The sequence below is a fragment of the Grampus griseus genome (assembly GCF_964374135.1).
Source record: "Grampus griseus genome assembly, chromosome: 16".
Taxonomy (NCBI): domain Eukaryota; kingdom Metazoa; phylum Chordata; class Mammalia; order Artiodactyla; family Delphinidae; genus Grampus; species Grampus griseus.
The window spans coordinates 55,612,991-55,625,804 of NC_139010.1; the positions used below are offsets into that span (position 1 = coordinate 55,612,991).

The window sequence follows — 12,814 nt, forward strand, 5'->3', positions numbered from 1 at the left end:
CAGTATCTCCAAAACCAAACTCATCCCACCCAAAACCTAACCCCCCAAACTTTGTTATTCTAATGGTACAATCCTCTCAGTCATGGCGACTCAAACCCCAAGCCCCCCGCATTCCAAAAAACACTGACTTGTCTACTCTTAGCCAAAGCATCTGCCTCTTTTGATTCATACCACCACCATAGTAGGACTTAGATCTAATCACCTCACCTTCAAACTTAATAAACATCTCATTGTTCATAAGACATTATCCAGGTACCTCATCAAGGAAATAAAAAACTACCTGACTTTTTGAATACATGAGACATGTACCATGCACAGCATTAGGTGTTAAGGTTATAAAGATAAATAACATACTGTCCTTTCCTTTAAGTAGTTCACAATCCATAGTGGAGCCAGACAAGTAAATGATTAACAATGAAGAAATAAGTATTACAATTAAGGTAAAAAGAGCTATTGTAGCAACAATAAAAATGATTAATTCTGCTTTGGCAGAGAAGGGTCAGGATGAATAACAATATAGAAAATCATAAGCTGTTTCAAGTGAATTCAGAAAAACAACTGTAGATAACCTTCATGTATGAAGGAACCAATCAAAGGTCTGAATGTTATACATAGATACCCATTCATAACTACTCTTGTCACTTTAGGGGGTTGACAAATATACGTATGCCACCACTCTTCCATCCAATGTTCAAGGTTACACTGCACTAATCAATCAAGGTACTCCTTTCTGCACAGGGATATAACGTAAGAGTTCTCAAAACGGTTCTCTAAACGAATCCACTGAACAGGGCTGGTATTAGAATTGAAACCTGTTCACTGAGTAGAAAGCTCTTGGCATAGTATCATGTACACAAAAAGTATTGAATATGATGAAAAAACACTGAAGAAATGCTGAAATGAAAGTTTATTAGCAACTTAGTGAAAGAAGTTTGAAGTATGTGCACTGACTGAGATAGCATCCTTTGAGAGAAATAAGGAAGGCGAGGTAACCAAATGCATCCATTTAGGATTACCACACTGAAAGAAAGGACCTATTCTGCAGAATTTTTATAAATGTAACTCGTGAAAATAAACACAAAAACACTTTCTCTATAAATCCTAATACTCATATTCCTTTAAAAACAGACAAAAAACTTGAACATAAATACTTGTTAAAACAGAGCATTCATTTATTTCATACATACTGAAACACAGGACTAAAATAATTTAAGGGTCACAGTATGCGTTAAACTACACGTTCTGAAGTCACTCATTTTAAACATTCATGAAACCTTGATGGGGCAGTAAAAATCTGACAACATGATGCAAACTATACTATAACAAAATGTGTACCATTCTTTTGTGTGTGTGTGTGTGTGTGTGTGTGTGTGTGTGTGTGTGTGTGTGTGTGTGTGTGTGTACCATTCTTTAGCCTAGGATTCCTTCCGGGAAGAGGACTGAAATAGGGATTAGAAAGAAAAAAAAATATATATATATATGTAACATAGACACAAACATATATATACACAAATACAGACAGATTAGGGTGAATATTAAGGCTAAAACTGTTTTTCTTTTCTTTTCTATTGCTCCTTATGCAGACCACAATCAGATTTCATGAACTTAAAATGTTTACTTTTGGGGCTTCCCTGGTGGCGCAGTGGTTGAGAGTCCACCTGCCGATACAGAGGACACGGATTCGTGCCCCGGTCCGGGAAGATCCCACATGCCGCGGAGCGGCTGGGACCGTGAGCCATGGCTGCTGAGCCTGCGCGTCCAGAGCCTGTGCTCCGCAACAGGAGAGGCCACAACAGTGAGAGGCCCGCGTACCACAAAAAAAAAAAAAATGTTTATTTTTCATTATAGTTCTTATTTATCCCTGAGAATAAGTGTTCCCAAGACAACGTCAAGGGAAGAGTTCTTTTTCAAGAGAGAAAACGTGTCTTAAAATATCGTGAAATTAGAAAATACCAAATGGAAGAAACTTTTTAAGGAGAAAAGCCTTTCCTTTCCCTAAGCTGCCAGGAAAGTCCCTGGGCTCCCCCAACTCAGTGGGAAGACAGCAACAGGTAAGGCTCTTCCCTCCACCCTTGTCTGAAAGGCTAGTCTAATTTGCTTTCAAAACATTCCACAACGTCCTAGCAAGCTCTTTTTAGATACTTTCCTCGGAAAAACTCTTAGCTGCCAATGACACGGAGAAAGATGGAATTTTATAACTTACCTGCAGAGTGTAACCAGAAGAAGGGGAGAAAACAAATCAAACAGGCACAGCAGTGGATCAGGAGATCCCTGAGCATGGGAGTGGCTCCTTCCATGAGGCCTCCCTGGGAAGCAGCCAAAGGACAGGAGGCCAATTCAGACTACCTGCATTCCTCACTTCACTGTTCCATTCGTTTCCAGGTCTCAGAAGTTTCACTGTTACACTCAACTTCTACGCTGGCCACTCCAGCCAAAATGGCTTATAACACTGTCTTCCTTTCCTTTCCTGCTCCACCTTGTTTCTTACGTCATTCCCCCAAGTCTATAATGCCCTCCTCCTACCCACCTGGCCGATTTCTACTTATCCTTCAGAACTGCCCAAATCCTCCTTTCTCCAATCCTCAGGTCAAACTTTAACTGACCAATCACTAACATGCACGTGCTTACCGTCTTTTGGGATAGTATCATTATTAGCCAAAACTTAACAAGCACATACCATGCGCTGGGCATATTTCTAAGGTCTTTATATAAACATTTAATCTCTCAAAGCTCTGTAAGACAAGTCCTATTATTTCCCCCATTTTACAGATTCAAACAAACTAAATAGAGATGTTAAATAATTTGTCCAAGATCATTCTAACTAATTAGTATCACATTTACAAGCTTAGGACTACATTTTCTGCTAATCCCTAGTCAGCTTCATTAACTGAAGAGCAAAAACTAAATGAAGGAATATGGGAAAAATACAGCTGTACAAAGCACCTAAGGAAGTGCTGAATGCTGAACCACTTTTCTATTTGAGCCTTTAATCTGCACTAAGGAAAAAAACCTTCCTAAGAAGCTCCTTGTCCTCTGATCTCAAAAGGAATGACCTTCATTCTCAAGAAGTCACCAATGTTGGATCTCTCATTTAAATACTATTTATGTGCTGGGTAAGTGTAGGTGAGGAAGTTTCCCTCCTTGATAGAGATCGTGAATTACTTTTTCTCAGAAGGAACACTTCAGGAGATAATGTTACTGAATTTCTCGTGTAAAATCCCAATAAAGAAATCAGAATTTATGTAGACAGGCAAAGGACTGAGGGCTCAGACTAAGCACCCAAATGCCATCATTTTTATGGGATGAGGGGAAAGATATATGCTTACTTTAAAATACATATCTGAGAAAGCAAATTCCAGTTCAGAAAAATATTTCAGAAATCATAATTTCAATGTCTTTTAATTATTTAAAACACATACATCAGAATTCTAATACATATAAATTATCAGTGTATTTTTGGATAGTCTCGAGATAACTGCTCTCTCCCTCTCAAAATAGCTTTGTACCTAAATAAACTTTTAGTCTACCATAGAGTACAGCTGAAAATAGGACAATGAATTATGACACTTCCTAAAACTAGACCCATATTAAAGCACTCACAAATTCACTTGTAGCTAACAGCTTATCCTCTTTATAAATCTTCACATATGTTTTACTAGTGCCATACTCCCGACAGAGACAAAGACTAAAGGCTTCATTGCCTAAGTAAAGCAAACAAAACATCTTTTTTTTAGCCCGTAGTGTAATAGTGCTTATGGCAAAGGTTCAGAGTAGGCTATCCTAGACACAGATCGGGTCCTTTCAACATTACCTACCAGAGATACAACGGGCCACAAAGAAATGGGGTTTTAACCTAGGTAAATCACAACAGGCATCCCCAAGACTATGCATCTTAAATGAACAATCGTCTGCATTTGTTCACTGCTTTAAACGGTAGGGTTATCATGCTTCCAACACTGCATATTCTTATTCCTGGTAGATCCCTAATTACTCAAGTCACTCAACAAGCACTGATTAAATACCAGTTGCTGTGCCAAGCACAGAGCCTGGTATGTAACAGACGCAGAAAAAAAAATTTTTGATTTTCTGACCTTGAGGAAACAAAGCCAAAAAAAAATTCAAGGCTCCAGTGTAAACCATAAAATGCTTTTAAGATTCCTGTGCCACTGATTACTGTTTTTTTGGTGCTGACATTTTTACATAGTATTACTATGGAAATTATATGTTCAAGACAGGTAGAAAAAACGACTAGAAATCAGGTAGCTCAGACTCTTTCTGTGGCCCTGGGCCAGCCACTGGGCCTCTTCAGGCCATTAGAAAAATGAGTGTGTTGAATTCAACGGTCTCGAGTCTTTCCAGTTCTAAAATTCTATGATTCTCAATTTGCAATCCTTTTAATGGAGTCCTCTGGAATCTTAGGAGACATGATAATCTAACTCTAGATGTTTCCAAGTGCTCCAACTGTCAGAAAACCAAATAAGCATAAGCCATACCCTATACATCTTTCACTCACTCTAAAGTGTTCTTTTTATGATCCTTCAATCACCTATTAAGAGCCTGTCTTTCATGAAAGTGTTCTTTTTTATTTAAAACAGTAAATTTGGGACTTCCCTGGTGGCACAGTGGTTAAGAATCCGCCTGCCAATGCAGGGGACACGGGTCCGAGCCCTGGTCCGGGAAGATCCCACTACTGAGGAGAAACTAAGTCCATGTGCCACAACTACTGAGCCTGCGAACCACAACTACTGAGCCTGTGTGCCACAACTACTGAAGCCCATGCGCCTAGAGCCCGTGTTCTGCAACAAGAGAAGCCACTGCAGTGAGAAGCCCGCGCACCACAACCAACAGTAGCCCCCGCTCACCGCAACCAGAGAAAGCCCGTGCGCAGCAACGAAGACCCAACGCAGCCAAAAATTAATTAATTAATTTTAAAAAGCCAAAACCAGTATGTTGCGTAATTCATATATGATTCAACTTTTAAAAACTGAAAGGAACCCATTTTTATATATTCTACATGTGTATATACTCTAGAAGTCAGCAGCACATTCCCTTCTCATTATTCTTCTGAGAATATTAAGAGCGTTGGATAAATAAGCACATAAAAAATGCCATATGAGTCAAATGGTCAGCTGAATCCTAATTCAGTAGGTAAAGTAAGAGAAATCAAGGGCTTTCTGGAACTGCATGAAGTAGTCAGCTGCTCCTTCTTAGGACCAGCTATAGAATTTGTGAGGCCCAGCACAAAATGAAAATGCAGAAAGTATTAAGAATTTCAAATGGTGACAGCAGAGCATTAAACCAAGCAGTCTTTATGTCTTACACACATTAAGCGACTGCAAGGGTCACATGCCCACTGCAGCCCTGTCCCTCTTTAATGCTAACCGAAACACACCTTCAGTAACAACCCACTATGGAGCTAAACTTACCCAAACATTTAAGCACTTAAAAATACTATCAATACAGAGAATTATTCAATTTAATGCCAAGTGTATTACTATCCTATTTTTAGGATAAAAGGCCGTAGAGCATATCCTATGAGAGCGTAGAAGACTATAATTCAGTTTGCCTGAGTTCAAATCCTACCTCTACCTGTACTGGTTGTGTGGTCCCAGGCAAGTTACTTAACTTCTCTGGCATCCGTTTCCTCATCCATTCAAAGGACATAAGACCACTCACAAGATTATCAATGTATGTTTAAAATATGAGTTAATACATATAAAGTACTTAGAACAGTACCTACCACATATTGCTACAAAAGCCCTATTAGCTATTATTTCTATCTGGAAACTGTCTTCATAAAAAGTTAATCTAAAGGGCAAACTTTAACTTCTAAAGATTGTTCTTTAATTAATAATCCAATTCTACAAGTATTTATTAAACACTTACTCAGCAACCTTCCCTTGACAATTTTTCTCCTCCTTCAGTATCATTCTGTCTTCATTAGCTACTTCTGCCTTCTTGGTGGAAAAAAAATTCACTTGACCATAGCCTTTTCAGTATTATTATCTGCTTGAGGTGAATGCCTAGTTTTCAAGAAATATTTTCAAGAAACTTGTAAGAAATACAATATTTTGGCTAACAGCCAAAAAATATATGAATGACAAATTTTTTAGTTATATCTTAATGCTATTCTTCCTATAATTTTTAAAATAATAGGTAACCAAGTGAGAGCAGTTCAATGTAAACATGACTGAAATAAAATGGATTCTAAATTTTTTTGTCCAACAATTCTCTCATACGTGTCATATTCTCTCAAAAACCTTTTATCCAATATTTCATATTCAATTTCTGGCTTCAAAAATTTAAATGTTAAAGCAGAAACTAACACACTATGGTAAAGCAATTACACTCCATAAAGATGTATAAAAAATTTTTTAATGTTCCTGGCAATAAAATTTCAATGAAATTGGCGTTTACATTTTAAATCTGTAAATTAATCTAAGACCTTTTTATTCACCTCCAATTTGTGAAATTTTAATTAATACGTACTTTTCCCTATTACAGCAGTTTATATAAAACACGAGATAAAAAAGTAAAATACTACTCTTAAGCTTATATGCCTGTATGGTGGAACTATACTTGAGACAATTCTGAGTTTTACACAGCAACTTTCCTTAAGTATTCAAAAAATTGGAAAAATATTAGTAACCACTGGCTAAAAGAATGCCCATTGGAAATGAACACTTCTTACACTTTGAGACAAGTTACTTGACGGAAAAAACAACAAGAAAATGTTTTTAACTGTTTAACCAGTGAACAAAATTATCTTAAGGTGAAAAGTCACAAATACAGCACAAAAACATGTCACCAGCTCAGGATTGTGTCCCTTAAAAAATATACAGGTAAGAAGTTTCTGGCTGTGACTGAAGGTACAAACGCCAAAAGTTTAGAACTGTTGTTAGCTAAAGTAAGAGCCCAGCTAACCTACCGACTAGAGAAAAGAAGTTTGGTTGCTTCATTTTCTCACCTGTCAGGAATGACAGGAGACTTGCAGATTTAGTACCACACAACCTCTCGTGCAAAATCGTATCATTAATTAGTTAAGGTCTAAAAACACAACTACTCACAAGCACTCTCTAATTTACATGACTTTACTGCCCTGCTCAGATCTACCTTTCAGAAAGCCACCGACTTGCATCCCTAAGTGAAAGTCACTAGAGGAGTCGGTAACATCCAAGCTTTGATGTGGAAAATGCCAATTAAATAAACAGCCAATCAATTTCAGGCCAAATGCAAAAGGGAGTGTTCCCAGCCAGACAAGAGGACTGGGAAACTCAAGACCCCTCACAGTCAGAAGCCGCCTAGTTAGAGACCACCGGAATGGGAGCCTCATCTAGGGGCCAGAAGAGGGTGAAGAGAAAGTTACAAGAAAGGCCTCGCAAGCGGGTGCGTGTGGCTGAGTGCCTGTACACGTGTAAAGTGCTCTTCACCCCAAGTTTATCAAGGCGGTCCCCACGCCAGGATTATGATCCGGTTTGGGCAGGAGGGGGAAGAAAAAGGCCGGTGAGCACCATAAAGTGGTGGGTATTTCCTGGTTACTGTAAGACGAGTAATACGTGGTGCATACATCTTCCGCCGTGTCGTAGTCCCCAGCAGCCCGGGCGCTGCTCCCTTTCCTGGGGGGCACCAGCTCCGAGCCTGGCTGCCTGCGGCCCCCACTCCCGCGGCCAAGTGAGCCCCGACCCTCAGACCCCGCTTCTTTCCCGTCTCCCAGGGCCCCTGGACCCAGGGGTGCGGCACCATTTAGATCCGGGTTGGGGAAGGAGGCCCAGGCACTTAGGGAGCGGAGCCCTGTCCCGGGAGCGCACGGAAAGGGCTCCTCCCCGCTCCCGGGGTTCCTGCTCCGCCAGGCCCAACCGGAAGGCGCCCTCGGGCGGCCGCGGGGCTCGGCGGGCCGCTGGGCCCTCCAGGCCGCGCCGGGCCCGCCGAGGCGGTGGGCCGGGGGAGAGGGCCGTAGCGGTCGCGCCGGCCGGGAGCAATTCTCACCGTGTGCTCGTGCTCGTCCGCTCGGGCCCGGGGCAGCAGCAGCAGCAGCAACAGCGCGGCGGCCGCCGCCACGCCGGGAGCGCCCGGCAGCGGCCTCATCCTCCGCGCTCCCACCGGCCCGGAGCTGGCCCACCGACTCCTCCTCCGCCGCCGCTGCCGCCGCCTCCGCCGCGGCCGATTCGCATCCACGGGGCGCGGACAGACGCACGGGGGCCCGGGCCCAGCCTTTGGCTCCTCCGCGCCGCCGCCGTCACCGCCCGCTCCGAAGCCTTCCCCGCCTCCCGGCGCCTCCTTGCCTCTTCCTCTGACTCAGCCACGTCATCCGGCCACCCCGGCACACGCCGGAAGCGCCTCGCGAACCGGGGCCGCAACCGCCGCCGGCCGCCCCGCCCGAGAGGGACGACCCCCGCAGCCCCGGAGGACCGCGCGAGGGCTTGCCCTCCCGCCGGCCGCCCCTGGGTCGCGGGAGAGGCGGCGCGCACAGTGGCCCCGGCCTCGCGCCCCTCGCGGGTGCCTGGCCCGCGTCGCAGGGCCTAAGCCGCCTCCATTCAACTTGTGCAACCTAGGTCAAAACGCTTTACTCTTCCTGGCTTCATTTTCCTCGGCTGTGAAGTCGGGTAATGGTCTGACCTACCGCCTCTCGGTGGGGTCGGATCAAGTAGCCCTCACAAGGAGCTCGGCTCCCGCCGGGAATGAATCACCAGCTCTATAATCGTCATTAAGGGAGATTGTTAAACTGGTATCGGGTTGGATGAGTGTCTTAAAGTCAGTGAATATTTACTGAATATTTATTTCAATCTTGTTGAAATTCTTGTTCGTTTGTTTATTTATTGTTTGTTGGGTCTCCAGTGCACAGATATAAACACCTCTTAGAATCTAAGCTTTTCTCCTAAGCAGAGATCCTGTTCACTGACATATACTAGAACGGTGTCAGGCCCATAGCGGAAACTCAGAAGATATTTGTTAAATATATACATGAATATGGCATCACCATCTACACAGTCCTCTAAGCCAAAACTCTGGAAACTGGAGTCGGATTGTCTCCATCTCTCAGCTATCAGCAGGCAACAAGTTCTAGCGTTTGTTATCTTAGAAATGAATCAAGAATTTATTTTTCCTCTCCTCTGCCAGTAATAGCCAATCTTCTACACCTCACTCACTATGTATTACAGCAGCCTCCTACCACGATCCCTATCACCAATCTTCCCTCCCTGTTTATCCTCCCCAACAGGTGCCAGTGAGTCTTCTAAAAAGAAACCTGATTATATCACTCTCTTGCTTAAAACACTCCTTGAATATTGTTTACATAAATCAAGGAATCACAGCTAAGATTTTCATCTGCCAGGCACTATTCTGAGTACTTCACATGTATTGACTCAATCCTTATGCAACAGGCACTGTGAGTTATGTTCATTTTACAGCAATGATCGCTGAAGCCCGGGGGAATGGGGGGTTTAAGTGGTTGCTGAAGGACTGGATCCAAGCATCTGGTTCCAGAATCAGTCTTTCTTACTACTCATGGACTACCATCCATACAGTCATTTTAAGAAATGAAATAGAGGGGCTTCCCTGGAAGCCCCTGGTGGTGCAGTGGTTAAGAATCTGCCTGCCAATGCAGGGGACACGGGTTCGAGCCCTGGTTCGGGAAGATCCCACATGCCGCAGAGTAACTAAGCCCGTGCGCCACAACTACTGAGGCTGTGCTCTAGTGCCTGTGACCCACAACTACTGAGCCCCTGTGCCACAACTACTGAAGCCTGCACGCCTAGAGCCTGTGCTTCGCAACAAGGGAAGCCACCGCAATGAGAAACCCGCGCACCGCAATGAAGAGTAGCCCCTGCTCACCGCAACTACAGGAAGCCGGCACGCAGCAATGAAGACCCAACGCAGCCAAAAAATTAAATAAATTAAAAAAAGAAGAAGAAATGAAATAGACTTGTATGTACTGGCATGGAATGATAGCCGAGAGATAATTTTAAGTGAAAACACTTGAAAATATAGAGTATGATTCCATTTTGAATATTAGTCTACCCACAGAAAACAATCTGACAGATTATGACTCAAACCATTAACATTGCACATGCATACAAATATTTGCACGTATGTGCTACATGTGTAATCAGGAAAAAAAAATCCTAAAGTATACTCCTGTTAACATGCAGCTGCAGAATCGGATCCCAATTTATCTCCTCAGCTTCACCTCCCACTGATCTCTTCTACCTCAGGCTATAGCCCTATATTTCCCAAATATACCAGGTTCTTTTATACCTCTGTGCCTTTGCTCTTTTTTTTTTTTCTTATTGGAGTATAGTTGATTTACAATGTTGTGTTAGTTTCTGCTTACAGCAAAGTGAATCAGTTAAACATATATCCACTCTTTTTTAGATTGATTTCCCTTTGCCTAGAAAGGAAATGAATGGACAAACTTTGTTACTCGTTTTACAGGGCGAAATGAATGACCTCTTTAGTGAAAACTTGCATGATGCCCTCAGGAAGTTGAGCATCCCTTCTTCAGGATTCCAGTTGCATTTATGTCATAACTACCATAGTCCCATTTCCTCTTCTGTACTACATTCTGACCTTTGTTGATGGCAGCCAACAAAGTACTGTACTACTATTTGTTTATATCTGTCCCAGCTGCTGGGACAGTGCTTGTCACATCATAGACATTCAATAACTGTTTACTGAAGACATTCATAAGTAAAAAGTCGCATAGCATAGAAGGATTTAAAGAACACATTCTAGATAGTCTAAGACGCATCACAAAGCAGTACATGATTAATTGCTGAATGAATCATATGCCAGTAATTACAATAGAAATCAGAGGAGGCTTCTTATACATCTTTGTATATCCCCCAGAGCACCTAACACAGTGACTTCCTCATAGTGGAAGCTCAGTAAATTCTCTGTGAATGAATAATCACAGTTTTGAATCAAGTGATGATGGGCAATTGAAGAACAAGCAGTGTAAGTGCTGAATAAAGATGCATGAGTAGTTTCTTGCTTAAACATCCATCACCAGCCTCCACAGATTTGAGGCAGTAAGCATTTGCTAGGTGTTGTCAGGTGCTCTAGGTTAGCAATTACTTTGGGGTGGGGAGGACACAAGAAAAAGTATGAAGTATTCACTTGGGGAGTGTAGACCTACAACCAGGAAACATTACACATAGAAGAGAACAGAGATTACAGTGTACAAAAAAGAACTGCACAAAATGTGACCAACTCTGCAAATGTTTGATAGGCAATAAGAGCAATGGGCGACACTCTCACCACTATTATTCAACATAGTTTTGGAATTTTTAGCCACAGCAATCAGAGAAGAAAAAGAAATAAAAGGAATCCAAATTGGAAAAGAAGAATTAAAGCTGTCACTGTTTGCAGATAACATGATACTATACATAGAGAATCCTAAAGATGCTACCACAAAACTACTAGAGCTAATCAATGAATTTGGTAAAGTAGCAGGATACAAATTAATGCACAGAAATCTCTTGCATCCCTATACACTAATGATGAAAAATCTGAAAAAGAAATTAAGGCAACACTCCAATTTACCATTGCAACAAAAAGAATAAAATACTTAGGAATAAACCTACCTAAGGAGACAAAAGACCTTTATGCAGTAAACTATAAGACATTGATGAAAGATATTAAAGATGATACAAACAGATGGAGAGATATACCATGTTCTTGGATTGCAAGAATCAATACTGTGAAAATGACTACACTACCCAAAGCAATCTACTGATTCAATGCAATCCCTATCAAATTACCAATGGCATTTTTTACGGAACTTGAACAAAGCATCTTAAAATTTGTATGGAGACACAAAAGACCCCGAATAGCCAAAGAAGTCTTGAGGGAAAAAAACGGAGCTGGAGGAATCAGACTCCCTTACTTCAGACTATACTACAAAGCTACAGTCATCAAGACAATATGGTACTGGCACAAAAACAGAAATATAGATCAATGGAACAGGATAGAAAGCCCAGAGATAAACCCACGCACCTATGGTCAACTAATCTATGACAAAGGAGGCAAGGATATACAATGGAGAAAAGACAGTCTCTTCAATAAGTGGTGCTGGGAAAACTGGACAGCTACATGTAAAAGAATGAAATTAGAACACTCCCTAACACCATACACAAAAGTAAACTCAAAATGGATTCGAGACCTAAATGTAAGACCGGACACTATAAAACTCTTAGAGGAAAACACAGGAAGAACACTCTTTGACATAAATCACAGCAAGATCTTTTTTGATCCACCTCCTAGAGTAATGGCAATAAAAACAAAAATAAACAAATGGGACCTAATGAAACTTAAAAGCTTTTGCACAGCAAAGGAAACCATAAACAAGACGAAAAGACAACCCTCAGAATGGGAGAAAATATTTGCAAATGAAGCAACTGACAAAGGATTAATCTCCAAAATTTACAAGCAGCTCATGCAGCTCAATATCAAAAAAAACAAACAACCCAATCCAAAAATGGGCAGAAGACCTAAACAGACATTTCTCCAGAGAAAATATACAGATTGCCAACAAACACATGAAAGGATGCTCAACAGCACTAATAATTAGAGAAATGCAAATCAAAACTACAATGAGGTCTCACCTCACACTGGTCAGAATGGCCATCATCAAAAGATTTACAAACAATAAATGCTGTAGAGGGTGTGGAGAAAAGGGAACCCTCCTGTACTGTTGGTGGGAATGTAAATTGATATAGCCACTATGGAGAACAGTATGGAGGTTCCTTAAAAAACTAAAAATAGAACTACCGTATGACCCAGCAATCCCACTACTGGGCATATACCCTGAGAAAAC

At 41.7% G+C, this 12,814-nt stretch overlaps 1 protein-coding gene across 1 annotated transcript in view; it reads right to left on the reverse strand.

Moving 5' to 3' along the window:
- The window catches only part of TM9SF3 (transmembrane 9 superfamily member 3), a 74,481-nt gene extending 66,188 nt beyond the window's left edge, over positions 1-8,293 (reverse strand). The window contains exon 1 of the mRNA XM_082674009.1: positions 7,987-8,293. Coding sequence (XP_082530135.1) covers positions 7,987-8,085 — 99 coding nt within the window. The 5' untranslated portion in view covers positions 8,086-8,293. The remainder of the gene's footprint in view (positions 1-7,986) is intronic.
- Between the last annotated feature and the right edge of the window lie 4,521 nt (positions 8,294-12,814).